This window comes from Pseudonaja textilis, chromosome 3 (assembly GCF_049901715.1).
Source record: "Pseudonaja textilis isolate UNSWEBS1 chromosome 3, rPseTex1.2, whole genome shotgun sequence".
NCBI lineage: Eukaryota > Metazoa > Chordata > Lepidosauria > Squamata > Elapidae > Pseudonaja > Pseudonaja textilis.
In genome coordinates this window covers 172,053,728-172,078,760 of record NC_141992.1, presented here as the reverse complement: position 1 = coordinate 172,078,760, position 25,033 = coordinate 172,053,728, and the positions used below count along the sequence as shown (strand labels likewise).

Genomic DNA, 25,033 nt, shown 5'->3' with positions numbered 1-25,033 from the left:
TAGAAAAGTTGTGCAAGTTTCTAAAAAAGCTCAATATAATTTGAATCAATAATTTTTCTTAGTGAATCAATTTTTTTCATAATTAAGATTCAAATTTAATTAACTAATTAAACTGTATTGATTTAAATCAGTTGATGATGGAATGTGATGGAACTATACCTATCCCAGAGTCAAAAAGTGCACAATATATTCCAATGGACTTTATATTTTAAACAAGTAGATTATTTAAAATGATATAATAATCAGAAAATGTTCCCAAACTTCAAAATCTTAATAAAAAGCCAGTAATAGTTCCATTTAAGGAAACAGCATGAAAAAGTTGAGAATACTGAATTTACCTCCCAAAACAACAAGTTTTTCTTTTATTTCCCCTTCCTACAAAAGTTTATAATGTAAGCTTTGATTCTATTCAAATGGCTGGGCACATTTGTATCCAAACCCATATAGAAACTAAATCCTTGATTTTAAAACCTGGAAAGTTTATGATATAATGAAGAAAAGTTTTAGAAAGAAAATTAAGAGTATAGACAGTTCATTAAGTATATTACTCTACTGAAGGGTTTTACAGAGAGAAATTAAGAAGGCTTCAGTGATGCAAAGAGGTTGTCTGATCAAGTTAGCTTTAATGATAAATGGAATTAGATTTCCTTGGTAGATGGTTTCTATCCGTTCTATAAACAAGTGGTGAAGAAAAATTTCCCATATAAATATAAATAATTTCTGATATCTTTTCAACAGCTAAGTGCAATTGATTGATAGTGAAAGATTATTTAGAACTACTTTTTCTTGGATTTGGAATAAACACTGGGTTTTTCTAGACCCTTGGCCAATGCTGTGTTTGCCATAAAAGTGCAAAAAGTACATTAGCCACATAATTGTTCAAATACTTTGGATCATTTGTTCATGGGACTTCGTTTTCAGTAGCATTCTCTAGAGCCTCTTCTACGATGATTATATAGAGTGCCATACTTAAAATATCTGGTTCTACTTCAGTGATTAAATCTTGATACATATCAGGCTTTCTCCTGTTTTTGGTAAAGTTCTTTGATACATTTGCACCATTTTTATATCTTATTTCTGCAGTACATTTTTGTTTTTTCTATTATAACGTCTATCCTTGCATGAAAAATAGAAAGGTTATATAAGTTATTGTTTGATTGCTTTTGTTAAAAAAAATAAGAATCACTCTACTTATTGATGGCATGCTAGTAAGACAGTTAAAGCGGGCTTGTATTTCTTTCAAGCAGCTTAGGTTTCTAAGTTTTGGTATGGAAAATAAGATACTAAAACCAATTAAGGCTCAAAAGGAGTCTGCCTTTGTCTGTATAGGAAGTATAGTATGAGAGATTTTTCCCCTGTTGCCTATCAGACAAATTGATCACTCATGATGGAGACAGTGAATGCTTGTTTAACCTTTGTCCTCCATGGAATACTTTACTCATGCATTTTGAGAGAAAAAAATCATAATGCATAGTGTATACAGATAGTCCTCAACTTATAACCAGAATTGATCCCATAATTACACTGTTATCATGTCACCCCAGTCTTTCTTTTCATTAAACTAGACATACCCAATTACTGCAACTGTTCTTCATATGTTTTTGCCCTCAGTCCCCTAATCATCTTTGTTGCTCTTCTCTGTACTCTTTCCAAAGCAGGAGTGTCAAACTTGCATCGTTATGGCAATGTCACGTAATGTATCGCAACTTTTCCCCTCTTTGCTAGACATTTCATGGGCATGGCCAGTGTGTGACACATCCAGCTCACAAGCCATGAATTTGACAGACCTGTTCTGGAGTCTCAACTTTTTTATATATATTGTGGCGACCAAAACTGGATGCTATGCTCTGTGAATTTGTCCAAGCATAAGAAAAGAGACCCAATTTGGTGTTGAGGTATCAGGGTAGAAACTGGGAGACTGTGAGTTCTACTCTTGCCTTAGGCACAAAGCCCTCTGGGGACCTTAAACTAGTCACTTTCTCTCAGCCCTATCTAGGAAGAAGGCAATGGCAAACCAATTCTCAAAAACCTTGCCAAGAACCATTCATGGGCTTGTCCAGGCAATTTCTGAGAATCAGACACAACTGAATGGAAGAAAAACAAAAAAAAGTAAAAAAAGGTAAAAATAGCACTGCTGGATTGAGCCAGCGGTCAATGTAGTTCAACAATTTGTTTATTTCAGAACCTTTCCCCACTGTCGCCTAACCATGGCATTAACCTGTCTATCAACCTCTTTATATTGCCATGTCCTCATGACCTTGCTTTCTTCTCGTCTCCAAACCATATGTAATGCATCTTAAGCTTATCTTTAGTTTAACTGGTTTTAAACTCATATATTCTCTTTTAAGCAGCCTGTAACTGCTGAAAAGAGAATATATGAGTGTGACAACTTTGTCCTGGGTGCAATCCCAAGCATTTCTTCAATGAGTGTCAGTGCTAAGCTCTTCTTAATGTATCTTTTGCACAATAAACAAGGGAAGCAGGATTTTCCAGCATTTTGCCTGGGGATAGGTAAGGAACTGTGTGGTAGCAGCAAGTTTTAAATCATTTTCTGCTGATGTACGGATATATGAATAGGATTTTAATTTGGGCATAAGCCCACACCAGTAAACAACATGTTTCTGAGATGCTCATAAAAGAGAGGTGGAGACATAGTGGTCCCACATTCCATAAGTAGTATTTCTAATTTACACCAATGAGCACAGCAAATTCCAGTTGTATATACATTATATAAAGAAGCCCTTTTTATTGGGGGTGAATACACCCACGTTTATATGGATGAGCCGCAGTTCTAACACAGGGAGGAGATTGGAAAAAGTTTTCTCTGTATTCCCGGTTTCCATACTATACTTGGTTATATTGTTCACATTTGGTCTAAACTAAAAAGTGGCAATTGCAGCAATCATTCCTCATAGGAACTTACTCCCCCTAATTAACCTAATGTTCAGGGTTGCCTTTTTAAAACAAAAAACTTTTCCAATTCGGCAATATACTTTTTAATATAGTGATTAGAACTATATGCAGAATTTCAAAATTATCTTGCTATAGATTGATGAAAGGGCATTACTACATTAGCAGTTCTTTACAGGGATTTTTTTTTCACTAAGACTGTGTTAAATATGGCAGCCCCTTTATCTTGTACATGTCTAGTAAGAAAGTGGTGTTCCAATATGAACTGCTATATTAGTATGCATCAGCTCACTTCTATGTGCTCTACTGCCATCTAGTGAAGACTTGAACAAATACAGGGTTACAATAGTCAACATCAGCAACCTGTTTCTAAGAATATTGCTCATACCTATCTCAAAAAAAAATAACTCTGAAAAAAACTATTGAGAATTTTCATTTCAATCCTATGTTTATTGTTTCAAAAATCTATGGCTTTTGTTCTGAAATCATGTTTGAAAATTGATGTTGAAAAAGAAAAAGATCTTTCTTTGAGATTCAAATTAGGGTTACCATACATGGACTGCAAAACTCTGGAAGACTACTAGAATTTTTAATGTACCTATTTGCTGAAATCCATGCCCAGATTGTTTAGATTGTTTAGCCTAGATGTGGTAGCCATCATTTGTATTCATCTAATTTCCAGGATAATTTTAGTGGCAAGACAAAACAGTTGCAGATAATTTAAAATAAAAGCTAAATTAGGTATCTTGCGGCCAGGTGTAGAACCTGAAACCTTGAGTTCAGCTGTCAAAACCTCTCCAGAAGTTCTCACTTAACTGTCAATTTGAAGTGTGGTGGAAGAGAAAACTGTTCATACAGAAGGATTCATCGTGTTACTTTTATTTAAATATGTTTTAATTAAACTTTAAATAAATCCATGTTTGTTTTGGCGGTGCCTATTTTCCTGGTTCTATTTTCTGCATTGCATGAATAATAGGCATGTTCTAGACTACTATATAAAGACTAAATAGAGCTCTTAACCTGTAAAAAGTGTACTTCTGCAATAATACATCAGAACCAGTTTGTTAGGCATGTTTCATTCTGCTGCCTTCCTTCATATTCTTTAGGCTGATGACTTCTGAGGCTACATCCAAAGATTAGAAAGAACCTAAGACTAAAAAGGGAAATAAGTATACTATATATTTCAGTAAACCTAATTGTCCTAAAACTAATCATAAGAAGCAAGCCACATCTTGATGATCTATATTCTACATGCTGTCTATGATGGGACTGTGGAGGGTGGATGGAAGGATGGATAAGTAAATAGATAAACAGATAAAGATAGAGAGTGTGATAAAAATCAACCACCAAAACAAAAATGGATTTAATTAAAGTGCAATAAATTTTACATATCATAGATAGACAGGTAGATAGGTAGATGATAGATGGATCGATGGATTGATGGATAGATAGATAGATAGATAGATAGATAGATAGATAGATAGATAGATAGATAGATAGAAACAGAGAAAGAGTGAGAGGGGGGAGGATGGAGGGAGGGAGATGGAGAGACAAATAGATAGATCTTCATTATTCTTGCTTGCATAAGAACTGAAATTCATAAAAGAGTCAGGCACTTTTATCCTGATGAAAAAAAGATAAACAGTTAAATTGCAAGTAGCCCAGAGCAAATCTAAGTCTGTTTAATGAAGCAATAAGATTGATCAGCAGATGTTAATATGTATTTCTTAGAACCCTGCAGCTTTCACACCACATTATGTATGTTTTGTTTTATTGTTTGTGAATTAATAAATATCAGACCTATCTGCATTGGTTTTTAATTCCTTGCATATGTGGAAATCGTGATGAAGGTTCAGATATGGAAATCATAAAGCTGAAAAGAATTAAGAATCAGACCACTGTGCTCCGCATAGTCTTAAGAAAATGTTCTCAGCAGTAATATGACTGCAGTGATGAATGAGCCCAGTTGCCTTTTAAAATAGTCAAATATGACTATTCCCACAAGTTATTGCAAATCTTTGTCACAGGAAAGAGGAGGAATCTACTTCATTTTCTCTTATGTGTTGAAAGAAATAACTTATAACTGAATACAACTCAGCAATTATACATTAACAGTGTGGATATGAATGCTGTGATTGCAAAATAACAGATAACAGATAATCAGAGTTGGAAGGGACCACGTAGGTCATCTAGCCCAAGCGGGAGACCCTACACCATTTCTGACAAATGGCAGTCCAATCTCTTCTTGAAAATCTCAAGTGATGATGCTTCCACAACTTTTGAGGGTAAGCTGTTCCATTGGTTGATTGTTCTCACTGTCAGAAAGTTTCTCCTTATCTCCAGGTTAAATCTCTACTTGTTCAGTTTCCAACCATTATTCCTTGTCTGGCCTACAGGTGCTTTAGAAAATAGCTTGACCCCTTCCTCTCTGTGGCAGCCCCTCAAATATTGGAACACTGCTATCATGTCTCCCCTGGTCCTTCTCTTCACTAGACTAGCCATGCCCTGTTCCTGTAACAGTTCTTCATATGTTTTAGTCTCCAGTCCCTTAATCATGCTGGTTGCTCTTCTCTGTACTTTTTCTAGAGTCTCAACATCTTTTTATAATGTGGTGACCAAAACTGGATGTAGTACTCTAGATGTGGTCTTACTAAGGCTTTATAGACTGGTATTAGTACCTCCCTTGATCTCAATTGTATCCCTGTGTTAATGCACCTTAGGATTGCATTAGCTTTTTTTGGCTGCTGCTGCACACTGCTGGCTCATATTTAGCTGGTTGTCCACTAAGACTCCAAGATCCCTCTCACAGTTACTGCTGTTGAGCCTGGTTTCACCCAGTCTATATGGGTACTTTTGGTTTTTCTTGCCTAAGTGTAGGACTTTACTTTTCTCTATATTGAATTTAATTTTGTTAGATATGGCCCAGTGTTCTAGTCTGTCAAGATCCATCTGGATCTTGAACCTATCTTCTTGGGTGTTAGCTATTCCTGCCAGCTTAGTATCATCTGCAAATTTGGTAAGTCCCCCTTCTATTCCCTCATCTATGTCATTAAAGAAGATATTGAAGAGTACTGGGCCTAAGACAGAATCTTGTGGCACTCCACTGCTTACTTGCCTCTATGTAGACTACTCCCATTAGACCCATTAAGGACTACTCATTGCATGTGGTTTGTCAGCCAGTTGTGACTCCATATAGTGGTGGTGCTATTTATTCCACTTTTTTCTAGCTTACCAATCAAATTTAGGTTTAATCCTAATTCCACATAATCATTTGTTGACCTACCTATTTTTGGTTTAGCTTCCATTATATTATTCAAAGTGTGGCCTTGGGAGAAGCTGGATCCTTCCTTTCTATTGAGAATCTTGATTGACTAAAAGGCATTGTGAAATGTAGCCCTCTTCCCATATGTATGCAGTATCAGGGTGGAAAGGCAAGGCACAAACATAATTTACCAATAGCACCAAGCAGAAAAGACCTGGGAGGTATCAGTTGAGATTTCCCAATAGAGTTGTCATTTTTGAGAATTGACAAGCTTGTATGACATGACAAGGAATTCTGCTGAGTTTTCATATATGCTCCCAATAAAGTATCAGGATGCAACTCTATACAATCCCAAACTTGTTAATGACAATCTTTCACTTTCCTAAGAATGCTGTACTATTAAAAAAAACAAAACAATTTTCCTTTGTTGCTCCTTATTCTTGGAAATACCACCCAGCTTTACCTTACTGATTTCCATCAAGTCTTTCCTTCAAACTAATCATATACTAAGAAAGCTTTTCTTTCTATTCCTGGTAATTAATCTAAAGTATACATAACTGAAACTGTATTATACACTTTTCTTTTCTATTTTGTTTTCATTTTCTTTCTCTTCCTTAATTGTTTCCATTGTATTAAATCTTGATAAAGTGTCCACTGAAGATGCTATATAAATGGACACTTTTGATTCATTACTTCCAACCTTGGAAATGGGAATAATCAATGTTACAAAGAAAATAAGTTACAGAAAAATGAACAACAGTCTTTGTTGGGTTTCTCAAGAATTCTTTATACTCCTTGCTACTTTCTCTAATCCGTGTATCCATGTCTCCTTGCTACTTTCTCTAATCCATTGTCTCCATGTACCACTGAAAGAAGTAGAGAGAATTTTGATCTATTGAAATGGATTCTGGATGTAACTCCCAAGCTTATAATTAGAGAATCTCTATGTTAAACCAACTCAATAGACAAGGTTTATGTTGAGAAGCAGTTCTTTTATATCTTTTATACATTCTAGTATTAAAAACCAGGTAGAAAGGAATAGATGAAAACTATGGAAATGCTTTAAAGAATTACCTCACAGTATATTTTTAAAATTGATGGCAATCTTTTTACTATTGCTACATATTGCATTTCACTTGTAATACTGATGTTATAGCTAATCAATCTGAAAATTCTTAACAATATTCCATTAAAAACCAGGTATATGAAGGTTTTTATCAGACTTTAACTTTCAGGTTACAACTGGCTACAGCTGGAAATTTAAAACTGGAACAACACATTTTTTTATCTGCTCTGAGTTTCTTTCCACCTGCAAGCAACTTCCAATGAAAAAGCAGGGGGGGAGAAAAAAAGAGTTTGATGATATCCATCATACTTTTTGCTTTAATACCCAGTGTCAGAAAAAACAGTAAGGAGGTAGGGAGCCACCATTTTTTTTCAGTAACTTCTTGTCTTAATTGATCGCAGTAATTCGAAGTTCCTCAAACCACTGCTTTTTAATTCACATAATACCTTACAACTGCAGAGCATCAGGCTGGAGAAAAGCTTCTTTAATCCTAGCCTTTAGTACTAGGATTTAAGAGTGAAGTTGACTGAAATAAACTGGGATTTGAAACTGTGCATCTTGAGGAAAGAAAGGGTCTACATCAGCATGAAAAGAAACACCTCATACTCCCTCCCTTCCCTCTGGTTTTCACATAACTCCACCTGCTTATGCTGATGTTGCTGTATGGCAAAACACAGGAGCTTACAGCCTATCTTTACATTGGAGGTGTCAAACTCAAGGCCCACAGGTCACATCCAGATACTTAGATCTGTCCTGCAGAGCCAGATCTTCTGGCAGAGGGCTGCAGGAGGACCCCCCCAGCCCCCCCCCCAGGCCACCACATGTTTCCCCTTTCATGAGTGATGTCAACCTGGCCATGCCCATCCTGGCCATGCCCACCCCAGCCATGCCCATCCCCCCAAGGTCAAACACAACCCTGATGAGGCCCTCAATGAAATAAAGTTTGACACCCCTGTTTTAGATGGTATAAATATAGCTATGAGACTGTGGGAGAGTTGCACTTGCAGTTTGAAGATGGCTGGACTGACAGGGTTTTTTTAATCAAGAGAACCATGAAGGCTTTTTTCTGTTTTATCTGTAAAGCTGGAAGCTGTACCAGCTAAAGCCAAAAGGAAAACCCTAGCTGTATGCTTCAAGTTGGAGAAGGTAGAGAAAAACCCATAGGAATGATAGGTAGAAATCTAGTGGGAATCAATTGGCAGATCAGGAAAAGCCCAGTGACTTGACATGGATGCTCAGAAGCATTGCAATGGGCAAAGCCGAATAGGAGTTCCTATGGCTGTAAGTAGGCAACAATGAGGGCACTAAAAATAAAGTAAGAGTTATCTCACTGCAGCATCTGTCAGTCTACTGATTACCAGGGTTGGTACCAGGGATTACTGATTATCAGAGTTGATTCAACATCAGAGACATGGAAATAAAAAGAAGAATACTGATCTCAGCTATAATGGAGCCAAGCACATTGACAAAAGTATTGTTGCTGTCTATGTAAAAAAGAGAGACAAAGAGAGAGAAGGGTGTTTCATTGTCTGATGTGAAATACCCTGCAGCAACATGGACAAAGCTATTTGATATCATTGAAACTGTACTCAGTATTGGTCTACAATTACATAAGGCAAACCCCTCCCACTAGGATTCAAGTATATTCCTTTAATTTAATTGCCTTTCTAAATATCTTTTAAACCACCTTTTGAAAATTAATGAAACATTGAGAAATTCAGTAGATTCTTTTTATTTCCTTCTTATGCTCAGCATTTATTTTATTTGTTTATTTATATACCACTTTAATATTTTTATAAATAAGTCAAGGTGGCTGAACACATATGATACTTTTTCCTCTTCCTATCTTCCCAACAACAGCAAGCCTGTGAGATGAGTTGATCTGAGACAGGATGCCTGGCCCAAAGTCACTCAGCCAGCTTTCATGCCTAAGGGCGGTACTAGAATTCACAATCTCCATGTTTCTAGCCTAGTGCCTTAATCATTAGACCAAACTGGTTTTCAATATGCTAATGAGTGATCATTTGCATGTTATTATGTATGCATATCTGCATGCTTTTATAAATTAACTAGTCTGAGACTCTGGACCCAACAAATGCCATTAAAATCCAGACCACATTTAAATATAATATGGAAAAAAACAATATGTTCAATCAACACATTATCATGCATGAGTTGAATATGGCTCAGTGAAACCTGCTGCATACCAGTTTGCATCATCTGCCTGAATTTCAATGAATGCTGTCAAAAAAACCTATATCTTTGATGACACTAACGTGAAATCAGTAAGCATCTGTCAGTTTCCTTTGAAATTTGAAAAATAATCAGATTGAAGACAAGCATGCTATAATAAAATCAGCAGTGGCACCAGATTATCCTATTGTGGGGTTTACCTTTCACAATTATGAAGCTGCACTACACAACCATAAACTCCACAACAGTCATTTTATAGAAACACTTGACATTTTTCAGGGAAGGTTCTTATTTCTGTGGTAATTCTATCAATCAGCACGTGGGAAGATTTTTTTAAAAAAATATTATTTGGTAATTCCAGACTTGTTGATTTGCAATTGACTTTATTGTATAAGGCCCTAAGAACAACAACACATGGAATTAGTTAATTGCAATTTTCTTTATTGTTCTTCACCTATAGACAGAATCTTGCCACCCTAAAACAACTATTTGTATAGCCACAGATATACTCAGAATAGCAATGGAAGAGACATTTTAACCCTCTTTCTGCCTATGAAACTTTTCAAACTCTTTGCCATCTGGGAAGCAGCTCTTCTCTCCTGGGAATCCAGATTACATTCTTACATATTGGAATATAGACTACATATTGGTAGATGTGATTATTCATTGAAAGCAATACAGTGTGGATAAACACCTTCATTGTCTTGTATGTGGAAATATTTTAAAGAGGAGGATATTTCAGTACAAAGATAACATTTATTGTTATCTTGCTCCAGCTTCCAATTCTATTTACTTATTTTTCTCCATTCTATGCATTTATATAGATGTCTCACTCTGATAAACAGTCAAACATCCCCTATACCATTGGCTAATGAGATTGTACAATTAACAGTGGATATCATGGTTGATGACTTTATGGAAATAAGTAGTTTTTCTGCCATTCCCTTCTTTCAGGATATCATTTCAACTTCCAAGTATAACCTGGCATATAAACCTGACATTCCTGAAGATTATGCAGAACTATTGCAGCATGTTTAATATATTTTGGAGAAATTCGCAAACACAGAGAACAATAAAAATCAAGTGCACAGTTACCTGTAGCTGTCCTAGTTGTTACTTAAAACCTTCTCCTCAAACATCTATCTAGCCATTCTTTAAGATGACATATGCAATGTACTTCTGGTCTCACCCAGTAATTATTAACATAAATAAGGGACACATGAAGTATGTTGAAATGTGGCCAAATATTAATTAAAATCTAGAATGCATACACACAAAGAGCCCAGAAGGTTTTTAAAATTTAAGGAAGTGATTATTGTAATTGTACAAGTCTTCCTTTGCTTCTGGCTTTTGGTGATTGGTGACAACTCTCACTTGTCCCCCGATATAAAGAGAAAGATGTTCACAGCTCAGTCAATTAAATATTCAACAATTCAAAAGAGTATTATAATAATTACAGAATAATGGATTACAAAATATTGGTGTTGTGGAAGTAAAGTGAAAAAGGCTCTTTCTGAAGTTTAAACCTTTCTTGTTTTGATTACAAAATAAATGTTTAAACTATTGTTTCACCTAATGAACATTTTTTCTATCTTGTAAATTAAAGGTATGTAATTTCATACTTGTAACTGTCTTTGAAATCAATTTTATGCACACAAATTAAAGCAGAAATCATTGAAATGTCCTGAAATGAAAAGGTTTGTTTATGCTGTTCACACAGGGCCACATTCTAACTCCTGGCTGCCAATTCTCTCTGAAATGAGTTGCCCTGAGGTAAAATATCCAGTAAAAGGTGAAGAATAGCTGAAAACATTTTGTTCAATTGTTGACATTTAATTTCAAGACTGGCAAGGGAACAACATCCTTCAAAAATAATTGAAGGCCATGGCTAAACATCCATGTATGTGGAAGTCTAAATGGCAGACTACCCTCCAACATTATATTTCTCTCTATTCTGTATTTCAATTTAGATGTCTCACTCAGGTAGAATAAATTCCCTTGTACCTGTCCTATGTTGTTGTACAATAAAGAGTGGGGATCATGGTTTGGAAGACCTACAAGATAGGATTAAGAGACCTACAAGATTTTTATAGTTACATAATCATCAGTCATATTTGCAGTCATATATCTCCAATGTTGAGCTGAAATGTTGGGGATTTTTTTTAAATTTATCATTGTTTTAAAAATCTTTAATGTTTTGCTTTGTGATTAATCCTATGGTTTCTCACAATCATAATCACTATTTTTGTAAACCACTATGAGAACACATTAGATTAGTTATAAAGCAAAGCAACAAAAATCCCAAATAAGCAAAGAAATAAAAAAAATACAGGTCTGGGAGAAGCCAGATTTAGGAATGGCCATCTCCCACTAAAACCTGATATTATGGCATTCTTAATATTGATAATGCTCTAATATTGAACTTGTGCTTAGATTTTTAATTCAAATCCTTCCATGGATCAAGTTACGATCAGTATGGCTTACTGTTTTTCTGTACAATTGCTGTCTTGAAATAATAAGGAAAACAGGATAGTTCAATTTAGGGATATGTACTATCCTGCAAAATTATACATTATATTTCAGATGGGAAACATGCAGCTTCAGAACTTCTTGTTTACAGATTCTTCTAAATATATTACCAGTTGTTTTGTTGTGGTTTCTTTTGGAGGAGGGGCAAGGTCAAACAAGACAACTATTGACATGATTTCCTGCCCTGGCATCACATTTTTTTAAAAAATAACATATCTAATGCATTTTTTTAAAAGCAAAGAAAATTGGGAAGGAGAAGAATGGAGATTTCTAGCCCTTCCTAATTGAATAATACTGCCCTTCTATTTAGCTGTATCTAATCTGTGACAGACAGGCCTAAACCATTCCATAAATAAGAGAATAAATAGAATTTCATTTCATATTAATTAGTAATTTTCTAAAGAAGGAAAAGTGGGGTGGGAAGAGAAAAGGTTTTATAATGAAATAATTTACAATGATATTTGAATTTTTTGGCAAATGTCCGCAAAGAACCTAATTTAAAATTCTCATCTCTGAGATTCACACAACCTTCACTCAGGATAGACCATTCATACCTTCCAGTTATATCTTTGAAAGGACTTTGTCTGGGGGGAAAAAATCTCAATTCAGTATTCAAATTGATAAATCTGTTAATCTTCCATTTTCCCACAATTGAATTTGTTTTAAATTTAAATTATTAAATTTATTTGAAGAAAGAAAGAAAACAGAGTTTAATTCTAGGTTGATATAGGAGCAAACATTAAAAGGTCATGAAGAATGACTCATCTCAACTACCATAGGGCTTACAATGATGAGTTAACAAATGTATGCATCACAACTGTTCATTTAGTTCACTTTTGCTTCCCCGTGTATTTCAAAGTCCAAGCAGAACTCATCCAACTCAGAACTATGGGGGGAGGAGCAGAAGGAGGAGGAAATTCTAAAGTATTATTCTTCTCAGAAAAAAAACAACAACCTGGTAAGTGGATTTCATCAGAACTACCCCACTGGATCAGCTAGCTGCATTTTAAAATATTGCTCCTCAGTCAATGAAGTATTTGGAGGTAACATCTTTTGAATTCATTTTAGTAAAAAATATAAATGTATCTTTACAAAACTATATTGCTGTTTAATTTCACCATAATCCCTAAAGAAAAATTTGTTAATTAGTAGGACTAGGGTTAAAAAAAAATGTGTTCCACATTTTAACCTCCTAAGACCAGATTCTCTGGCAGATGGATAAGAAAGGGTTTTGTAGTTCCTGGTGTGCTGAAAGCTGAACCTATTTTTTCACACCTAGTCCCTTTTCTACATGAAAAGGGAAAAAGTTTAAAGTACAGCTTTGATTTATTTCAAGCAACTGACATAAAGCCAAACCTCCCTCCTTTAAATAATGTTAAACTATTTCTTCATAGCTACATTTTTCAAAATTAATTGAGAATGTTTATATATTTCTCTACAACATTTCAAAAACATAACAAACAAGGAAAATGTCTCCTATGATTACCTTTGTTAAACACAACTATTTGGTCGCAAATTATTATTTCTCATTAAGAAACTCACTGAAAGACTCTTAAGCTTAATTCACTTTATCCCTTAATCTTATTCCTAAATCATTCTTACTTGCTTTAAAATATTTTAATCTGCCCATCACGTTGAATTATTCTAGGGTGGTGATACTATAATAAAAATGCAGAATAATAAAAAGAAGAGATACAAGATAACATATCAGCCTTTGAACAGCTATAAGATTAAAAGGCAGTAAGTTTATAAAAACTAATAAAGTAATTATGGTGATAAAGAACTGCAATAGCCATCAGATCAAGTTTGTGGCCAATTAATACCATAATTCAAGGACATTATGAGCAATTCCAATTTATCCTATGCCCAAATCTAATATTTGTCTATTCTGATTTTTTCATTGCCTGGCCCTAAACTTCATGATAAACAAGGTGCCCTTGAAAAACATTACAACATTTTAGCTTTGTTTATTCAATTGGTTAAAACATACTTTACCACTTAAGCTTAATTACTGTACTTTCTCAAATATACTGACTATATTAGATAGACTTGGTTAGGTGTCCTCTATTCCAGAAGCTCCTCAGAGTGTTCAGCAAGAAAAGCAAATTAACGAAACAAATTAGTTTGGACCAACTTCCAACTGTGATCGTGATAAAGAAGAGCCAAAATGGCTACAGTATAATCTTATTCAGCAATGGTACAGTGAATATGGGTCCCATGGTAAATTGAAAGCACTCCAGGAATCATGAGGTGACCAGTTATAATATACCAAAAGAGAAAGAATGTACAGTGGGCGATTGCAATCCCCAAAATAGATTATTATAAATTTCCTAAAAGAGTTGTCTTTTCTTATCCATTGACAGCTAAAGACCACGCATATCTTTCTCAGTGTGTTCCTGGAACATTTGTTGCTACTTCAAGAGCCAGAAAATCAGGAGAGCATTGAATTGGGAACACAACTTTAAGAAATATCTAGTAGAAGTTAGTCAGACTGATTTCTCTTTAAATCTAAAATGTGTTACTTCTGAAAGCTCCATGTTACAGTCCATTTAGTTACTGATTCATGGAAAATACCTTTAAAATTTATTTAAACTAATAAAGTGGAGGATAAGATAATTAAACAATGAGCACAAGTAGTCCTTAACTTGCAATCACAACTCAAGCCCAAATTTCCATTACTAAGCAAGACAATTGTTAAATAAGTTTTGTATCATTTTATGACCTTTCTTGCCATATTTATTAAGTGAATCACTGCAGTTGTTACATTAGTAACACAGTTGTTAAATGAACCAAGCTTGCCCCTTGATTTGTCAGAAGGTTGCAAAAAGTGATTACATAACCCTGGAACACTGCGGCCCTCATAAATATATCCCAACTGCCAAGCATTCAAATTTTGATCAAGTGACATGGGGATGCTACGTTGGTCGTAAGTTGAAAAACGGTCATTAATCACTTTTTCAGTGAGTTGTAACTTCAAATAGTCACTCATTATGATTAGTCTTCATGCAGGCAATATAGTGCATTTTGGTTTTTTTGTTTATTGCTGCTGCTCTTACTAATGTACTATAATTTTAATTATATCAATGCAAAACTATTACGGTTTTATTCCTGTGAATAATCCCGTAATTCTTCCCATCATTGTTTCCATATGCATTTTCCCCAGTCTGCCATCTTCTTATATCTGCTTGTTTTTCATCAATTTATTTAGTATATCTTATTTTAATGTTCATGTGTTACATTTTGGGTTTCATTTTAAAGAAAGCCTCAGACAGAAGTGATCCTCCTCATTTCTCCAGTTTTATATGCACTTCGCTAAAAATATAGTATATATATATATATGGATCTTTAGTTGTTCAGGTTTTCTCCCGCGTAAGATTCGAAGTATCTAGGCAACGTTTCGATGAAGTCTCATTCATCATCTTCAGGCTTCTGTCTTCGGCTCTGTGCTTCTCAGTGTGATGTGAGATTGCAGCTGCTTCTTCCTTTAACTGCTAGTGGGGTGGGACTTGATTGGGTGGGGGCTTGGCTGTGTTCTGATTGGTTGGGGGTTGGCCATGTTCTGATTGGCTGGAGCGTGTTCTGTTCAGGTGGGGCCCCCACCTGAACAGAACACGCTCCAGCCAATCAGAACACGCCAACCCCAACCAATCAGAACACAGCCAAACCCCTACCAATGAGAACACACCCCACCCAATCAGAACACAGCCAAGCCCCCACCCAATCAAGTCCCACCCCACTAGCAGTTAAAAGGAGGAAGCAGCTGCAATCTCACATCACTCTGAGAAGCACAGAGCCGAAGACAGAAGCCTGAAGATGATGAATGAGACTTCATCAAAACGTTGCCTAGATACTTCGAATCTTACGCGGGAGAAAACCCGAACAACCAAAGATCCACATACAAATACCCGCGAGAACCTCAGAAAACACACACACACACACACACACACACACACACACATGCCTTAATTCTATCAATGCAAAACTATTACGGTTTTATTCCTGCGAATAATCCCGTAATTCTTCCCATCATTGTTTCCATATGCATTTTCCCCTGTCTGCCATCTTCTTATATCTGCTTGTTTTTCATCAATTTATTTAGTATATCTTATTTTAATGTTCATGTGTTACATTTTGGGTTTCATTTTAAAGAAAGCCTCAGACAGAAGTGATCCTCCTCATTTCTCCAGTTTTATATGCACTTCGCTAAAAATATAGTATATATATATATATATATATGGATCTTTGGTTGTTCGGGTTTTCTCCCGCGTAAGATTCAAAGTATCTAGGCAACGTTTTGATGAAGTCTCATTCATCATCTTGAGGCTTCTGTCTTCGGCTCTGTGCTTCTCAGAGTGATGTGAGAGAATGCGGGAGAAAACCCGAACAACCAAAGATCCACATACAAATACCCACGAGAACCTCAGAAAACACACACACACACACACATATATATATATATATATATATATATATATATATATATATACACACACACACACACACATACATACATACATACATTTTATATTAAAGAACACATTTGAACTATTTACTTGTATTCCCACTTCAAATTATTCTCTATATCGGCTTTTTTCAACGTTTAACTTTAAGATATGTGGACTTCAACTTCCAGAATTTCCTGGATCAGCATAGAAAGAGAAACAAGCAAATATAACAACAGAACATTAAAGGGGGCATGGAATACATCGAAGTTCCTGTTCTTATCAACAGGAAAAATATAGAATGCCTTCCCAATTTGTTTGTCAAATTTCTCAATGTAGTTCTGTTCTAAATCAGGGTACGTAACTCTAAATTGAGGATATTGAACCATCACTTTCAATAATATATGATACGCATACAACTACACAATAATGGCTTGCATGAGTAATCTTTGGATCATCTAACAGCAATAAAGAGGTATATTATACGACACTGAAATTCAAATTCAAATTTTAAACTATATACTTTAAAGAGTAAGGGGGAATTTCACTGATGAAAGAGAAACCTTCCCCAGTATTCTGATATCCCATTTCAGAACGTTCAATTATGTTGTCCACAGAAGGGTTATATTGTCAATCTCAGAGATAAATTGTCTTTTATACATTAAAAGATTATTAACAATCATATGGGGTATGCCATTAATACTGAGATACTGAAAGGTCTACAATAAAAGGCCACAGAACTTTGTGACATCCTTGTAAAATGTCTTCGACCACTTGGTCATAAAGCATATATTAAAAACATGTCAAAATTCACATCAGCTTTATAATCTTTTTACAATATATAGATTAACTTCTTTTAAGCATCTAATATCACAATATTCCACCTTAGTATAGAAAGCATATAACATTAAAATAATGGCTTGCATTAGCCAGCCTTGAATAATCCAATTGCAATGAAGTAGTATGTTGCAAATTCAGTTATCTTACTATAATATAGCTAATATGCTAATATACTATTAGCCAATTAACAGTGCCACAAGATCTCTACTGCAAAGATGCAAGGTATCATTAAAGATAAATTATCTAGGTATGTTATGGACAATCATTTAAAACTATGATATTAGCATATAGCCATAAAAATAAATTTTCATAAAGTTTATATAGCAAGTTTGTGTACCAACTAAAGGATATATTTTGAAAAATAGTTGCTTCTATGTATCCACCAAAAGAAGTCATAGAAAGCTCTGAATAAATTTGATACTTACATTTTCTTGAGTATTTTTATTAAATTGTGCACACTCTCTCGGGATTTTGGAAAGCTGGGCTGCAACCTATCGGGACTTTTCATCTTATTCAAATAGAAATGTATGTTATGAAAACTTTCAGCAGTTACAGCATCAGTGCAGAAATTGCAGGAATGTACCCTACAGACCAGAAGAAAGAAAGAGAATGCTATTATTAAAGCATACTTATCCTTGAGCTTCCGGGGAATAAAATGAGATTTAATTTTTTAAAAAAATAAACATCTTTGGAACATCATTTCCCTCGAGGTAAGATTAGTCCTGGCCTTACTGGCATTTAGAAAATTTAGAATTTGTTTTCAATAGGCTTGGGGGAATCACGGAGAAATGAGAAGCCTGGTATGATGGCTATATTGTATGTAGGACGATGGACTGCTTTCTCAAATTTTATTTTTATTCTGCTTTTATTTGTAATTGTAATTTCCAATTGTTTTCAACTGTTGTTTTAATTGTTTCAACTGGATGTTATTGTATGCTAACCAGAGTCATGACTGTGATATGGGCAGTATTGTATGTCTATCAAATAAATAAATAAATAAATAAATAGCCCCAAAACAAGGACAAATCTGTGACAAATTATGGGTTACTAAGAAATTACATTCATAATTTAAAACAAAATTATAACTGTTAACTGTCAGCCTTCAAGATTTTCTTCCTTTGCTTTGCATCTTTCGGATGTCATAAGTAACGGGGGGAGGAGGGGGGACATGGTTATGGGAAGCGAGCTGGAGGTGTTACAAGACAAAACTGTATAAGTTGGGGGGGAAGGTTCTTGCTTAGGCTTCTATCTTATGCTATGTGCAGCTGCAGCTCTTTATCAAAATATGTCAAGGTCAACAGACAGAGGCCTCATCACCACCTGGAGATGCCCACATGATGATATACACAACTTTTAATTGGATGAGCCCACTGAACTATTGGGGGTGGGAACGTTGCCATCACTTTGTATATGTGATTTACGCGCTCATCTTCTCAGATTCAGAATTCTTTTGTTGCTACCACTTGACTTCCAGTAAAAGATACCTTTTCTCTAATGAATGGAGTCTGAGTATTTCTTTCTTGGTTTTTGAATGGAGCACCATCTAACATGTTAGTTACTGCCAGTTTTGATAACTGACTATTATTATAGGGTTGTTAAAAAGTGTAACATAATTTTCTAAATAAAATAAAAATAGAAGAAAGTGTCGAATGTACTTCTAACTTCCTACATTTACATGATTAATCTCTCTTAAAAACAGAAGGCAGGCTTTTGAATCGGCAGGCCTGTTTGGCCTGTTCTAATCCATTATATACATTTGCCTCTGATACTTTAAACCCAGTCAGCTGATTGTTCTTCAAGACTTGCTAGTGGAACAAAGAAATATATTTTCTACTGAATTATTTTTGCTTTTGAATAATTGTTCCGCAAAGGTAAGAAAAAAAGGTAGTAATCCCTATAACAAATATTTTTTAAAAACAGGACTCAAGAATAGGAATTTTTAATTTAATACACTTTATTAAATTTTTATGGTACCAATCTCCCTATAAGGTGATTGGATTTCAGTATAAATATAAGGTCAAAATAATATTAAGTAAAAGTTTAGCAATGCTATGTGTATCTGGGTGTAATGAGAAGGAAAATCCTTGTGTTTTTTTAATACTTTGATGGCAGAAAGATACAACAAACACTAGAACAGAAAATAGAAGTGAGACTGCCGTAAAGGTCAACTACCATTGTTTGTTTTCCTCTTCAGGAGACCGATACCCACACCTGTCTGAAAAACTTCACCCATCTCTCATTTTGGATTGCTGTTATTTCAATTAGGCAACAGTTATTTTTATCACGCTCCATATAATTGGGAAAGATCAAGGAAACAAGAACTACACTTTTTTTTAGTAAAGTAGCTTCAGTAGCAGACTTCTGAAAACCGAATGAGAAATTTTCCATCTATATTTATTGTGAGATAATTATTGGGTAGTCTTTTTGAATAATCTGAAATGTTTCTTTCCAGTTTCAGAGGTGTTATTCATAGAATAAGGTCCTAGCTGATTCTCCTATCTCTGGCTTATATGTCTACTATGCTATTTATTTCTTTTCCAGCTTCCTTACATCTTTTCTACTTCTAGTCTTCCCTCACCTATCTTCCCAGCATTGTCCTGCTACCACAATCACTTCCTACCTCCCATCTTCAATTGTATGCTTTGTATGATTCATTCAATTTAGTGCATAATAACAAAAGATGGGATGTAACTTAGAAAAAGTTCCCATGGACTAGCTCAAATCTGCCAGTCAGCATCACTGTCAGTTTCCATCTTTGTATAAGAAGGGGTAAATTAGAAAGTTACCCTAGAAAACTTGAACAGAAGCAGCAAAGTACACACATGCCCTATCTGAGAAAAACAAGTAGAAAACTAAGAGCCTTTTTTAAACAAAAAGATCTTAAAACTGGAAGCAAATAAAATTTCATGAGAATGCCATTGAAACTTGAATTAAAAATTCAAACTTTGTTAGAGTTGGAAATTATTAAAAGAATATTATTTTAAGCTGATTTTTATATGGTGGAGGAAGGGAGAGAGGAAGGGGGGAAGGAAGGAAGGAAGGATCTAGCTATAATTAAATAAATTAACATCACTATGATATAAATGTATTACTTAATTTATCAACTGACTCATTCTTGTAAACATCTGCCTTGCTCCTTTATATATATTGCTTTAAGATTAATGTGTGTATTCTCAGTTGTTTGCACATGCATAATTTACTTGTAAGCAAAATTATTCTGAAAAAGCTTTACTTTCTATTTAAAAGTAGAATTTGAAAAGCTATATTTCATTCAATGCCCTTCTAAAACAAAGAGGCTGACTTTCTGTGTGTTGTATATAGACATTTTCATACTCGTAATACTACGTTCCGATTGGACAATCACTACCACCTAGCGACTGGTGGTTAACAACAGTTTATGATTGGCCGCCCAAACGGCGGGAGGTTTAAAATAATGCCATTGGTTGCGAGCCGCGAGCAGCCACTATAAAAGAGGCTGCCGCGGCTCGAGTTTAGTTGAAGTTACTGACAGTTAAATAAAGAGCTGAACTCAACTCCGGTCTCGAGTCTATCTTGTTCTGGCAATAGAACACTGTGTACAATATTCTAGACAGTTTCTCTTTATAAACATTACATCAAAGTTTAAATGATACATTCTCATGAAGAAAATTTCATATTGTCACATGATAATCTTCTTCCAAGGGATTTCAGGTTTGCTAAATATCATTGAGCAGCATATTTTGAGCAATTATACAACTTCCTCTGCTTTTCTCAAGGATCTAAAGGTGTAAAAAAAAGTATACTATTATGCTGTCAAATCTATCAAAATTATCTCTCTGGGAAATGAATACTATTAGATCTGGTTATGACTGCCTCCTGTTCATTTTATTGTACAAGACTTCTAATAATAAAAAAAATGCCAACATGAATAAAATTTCAACATAAAACTATTTTTGTAGAAAAACTGACACATATGAATAGCTTTAAGTCTTAATTAGATTGTTTGGGGCAATATGCTGACTCTGTAAACCGCTTAGAGAGGGCTGTAAAGCACTGTGAAGTGGTATGTAAGTCTAAATGCTATTGCTATTGCTCCTTAACCAGTGAAAATTAAGAGATTCCCAACAGATGAAGAGAATAGAAAGGGCATATGAAAGACAGAGGAACAAAATGAATGGAAGAATGTTCAGAATGATTACACATATTGTTTAGAAAAATGTCTCACATTCAGAGTATAATAACTCTTAACTAGGAAATGCCTTCTTGTAATATGCATTGGTCTGTTTAATGCCTAACACGTCTATATCTCAGAATTATGCAATTGGAAAAGTAATGGGAGGTGGGACTGGAATGGCCTCCAAATAAGGGGTTTCAGTAGTATGCAAGTACTACTCTTCAGTTTATGCTATGTATGACACTGAAACATGAAATTAAAAATACACTGCTCAAAAAAAATAAGACATCCTAGATCTAAATGAATGAAATATTCTTATTAAATACTTTGTTCATTGCATAGTTGAATGTACTGACAACAAAATCACACAAAAATGATCAATGGAAATCAAATTTAGCAACCCATGGAGGTCTGAATTTGGAATTACACTCAAAATTAAAGTGGAAAAAAACACTACAGGCTGATCCAACTTTGGTGTAATGTCCTTAAAACAAGTCAAAATGGGGCTCAGTAGTGTGTGTGGCCTCCACGTGCCTGTATGATCTCCCTACAACGCCTGGGCATGCTCCTGATGAGGTGGCGGATGGTCTCCTGAGGGATCTCTTCCCACACCTGGACTAAAGCATCTCCCAACTACTGGACAGTCGTGGTGCAATGTGGTGTTGGTGGATGGAGCGAGACATGATGTCCCAGATGTGCTCAATTGGATTCAGGTCTGGGGAATGGGCAGGCCAGTCCATAGCAGCAATGCCTTCGTCTTGCAGGAACTGCTGACACACTCCAGCCACATGAGGTCTAGCATTGTCGTGCATTAGGAGGAACCCAGGGCCAAGGGGTCTGAGGATCTCATCTCGGTACCTAATGGTAGTCAGGCTACCTCTGGCAGGCTGTGAGGCCTGTGAGGCCCCCTAAAGAAATGCCAACCCACACCATTACTGACCCACTGCCAAAATGGTCATGCTGGAGGATGTTGCAGGTAGCAGAACGTTCTCCATGGTGTCTCCAGACCTTGTCACGTCTGTCACATATGCTCAGTGTGAACCTGCTTTCACCTGTGAAGCACACAGGGCATCAATGGCGAATTTGCCAATCTTAGTGTTCTCTGGCAAATGCCAAACATCCTGGCATTGGATGTTGGGCCCTCATTCCACCCTCGTAGAGTCTGTTTCTGACCGTTTGAGCATCCACATGCACATGCTGGAGGTCATTTTGCAGGGCTCTGGCAGTGCTCCTCCTGTTCCTCTTTGCGCAAAGGTGGAGGTAGCGGTCCTGATGCTGGGTTGTTGCCTTCCTAAGGCCTTCTCCACGTCTCCTGATGTACTGGCCTGTCTCCTGGTAGTGCCTCCATGCTCTGGACACTACACTGACAGACACAGCAAACCTTCTTGCCACAGCTCACATTGATGTGCCATCCTGGATGAGCTACACTACCTGAGCCACTTGTGTGGGTTGTAGACTCCGTCTCATGCTACCACTAGAGTAACAGTGGATAAGAAAGGGTGGATAAGAAACAGTGACCAAACCATCAGCCAGAAAGCATAGGAACTGAGAAGTGGTCTGTGGTCACCACCTGCAAAACCACTTCTTTATTGGGGATATCTTGCTAACTGCCTATGCTTTCCACCCGTTGTCTATTCCATTTGCACAACAGCATGTGAAATTGATTGTCAATCAGTGTTGCTACCTAAGAGGACAGTTTGATTTCACAGAAGTGTGATTGACTTGGAGTTACATTGTGTTGTTTAAGTGTTCCCTTTATTTTTTTTGATCAGTGTATATAAATAAATAATGACAGTAATAATAAATAATGCATTAAATTCTGATGGAAGATTTTTAAGTAGCTTTTCCAATGCCTCTGGACATAAAAGAAAATCTACTAGGGAAATTTAGCCACTCTAAAACAAAATGGGCAGATCTATATTTCTATAATTATGCACATGTGACAAGATGTCAAGGCTCAGTCAGCTTTTGTGGTGGTTGCTGATAGAAGTTGCAAATAAAAAGCATAGTGCATATTTCTTAAAAACATAAACTTTTTCACAGGAAAGGGGGCTGCTGTTATGCTAATGAGGGAAGAATGAAACTGGAAATTTAAAAAGGAGACTTGCATGAAGGAGAAAAAAAAATGTTTTGTAACGCTAAAATTTCTTTTGGAGACCAACTGTGGAGCCACAATGGCCAATATATATTTGCCACATATTTCTTACCTACTTGCTACTGGTTTAATGATACAACATTAAATAGTAAAACATTACTACTGTTTTAATATCTGTAATATATTAGATTCTATATTAGAATCCACTACAGCTGAGTTGGTAAATAAGTTGCAGAAATAGACAATGCATTTATTTTTATTTCATTTATCTAATTTACTCACTCTCGGAATAACTCTAGGTAGTTTACAGCTAAAACATAAAAACCATATAAAAGATACAATACATTAGTAAAATGGGAGTGAAGTAAAAAAGCAAAGGTAGTTTCTTTTAAGTTGTTGAGATAAAAGGTTGAACAACTGGCTTCAAGACCTTAACCATCCCCAGGATTGTATGCCATTCTGAGAGCCAGATCTTTACATCCTTCCAAAAGCCAGGAAATAAATAAATAAATAAAGGCAGCTTTGCTCTGCTGAAGACTTATTGGCTCAGAGGAAAGGATGAGGCAAGACTTCTGATATGGAGCTGGGACAGATCTGGAGAGGGTCTATTGAAAAGGGAAGAACAAGGGCAAACAGGAGACTAGATTTTTCAGCTCAAATGACTTACAAAGGAAGTTGAAGAGAGTGAAAAAAATATATTCAACTAATCTAAGGGAGAAGGCCAGCCACCCCATATAGTTAACCCCTGCTTAAGTCTAAGTGGAACCAGAGCAAGTGGGGCTGCGAGTGCCGGTGCCTGCCACTTGCATTAAGTGGGACTGTGTGGAAGCACATGCATTCCGGCAGTGATGGAATTCAAAAAATTTACTACCGATTCTGTGGGCATGGCTTGCTGGGCATGGCTTGCTGGGTGTGGCAGGGGAAGGATACCCCATTCCCTTCCAACCCCACTAACCTGCTTTCAAGCTCCATTCTCCTGTACAGGGCAACAAAAGAAGACCCAGACGATCAGCTGAGACTTGGGAGGCAGAGAATAGATTGGAGCAGGGCCAGTCAGTGGTAGTATTCCAGACTACTCAAAATTTCCACTACTGGTTCTCCAGAACTGATCAGAACATGCTGAATACCATCTCTGATGCTGGCCCACCACTCACATGACCCAGTTGTGAATAAACCACAGCCCAGTATTGGGCCATGGCCCACAGGTTGGGGACTGACCTAGAGAGACTGTTAACTTTAAAATGTTTGACCATTCAAACAATAATGAAGCCTGTGGGTTGTCATTTTACTGCTATTTCGCTGCTATTTATCCAAAAACCTAGAGCAAAAGGGGAGCGTGTAGAAGAAATCCAGTTTTGTTGAGTATTATACTTCCACTTTCATATTAAGGATGCACTACAGCATCTATACAGTTAAATAGGTTAAAATTTATCCCAAGGCAGGCAACTGTGGATGAAGCATACAAAAATTAGTACTGGTAAGCACTAAGAATAATATATTCAAGGTGAAAGAGGGTGTCTAACTTGTGGGACTGAAGTCAACA

General features: G+C 35.9%; 1 protein-coding gene and 1 long non-coding RNA gene across 2 annotated transcripts in view; one reads left to right on the top strand and one right to left on the bottom strand.

Moving 5' to 3' along the window:
• CNBD1 (cyclic nucleotide binding domain containing 1) overlaps positions 1-17,822 on the bottom strand; it is a 112,432-nt gene extending 94,610 nt beyond the window's left edge. The window contains exon 1 of the mRNA XM_087931482.1: positions 17,668-17,822. Within this exon, the coding sequence (XP_087787608.1) occupies positions 17,668-17,750 (83 nt within the window). The 5' untranslated portion in view covers positions 17,751-17,822. The remainder of the gene's footprint in view (positions 1-17,667) is intronic.
• Positions 1-25,033, top strand: part of LOC148126425 (uncharacterized) — a 402,020-nt gene that overhangs the window by 258,549 nt on the left and 118,438 nt on the right. The window lies entirely within an intron of this gene.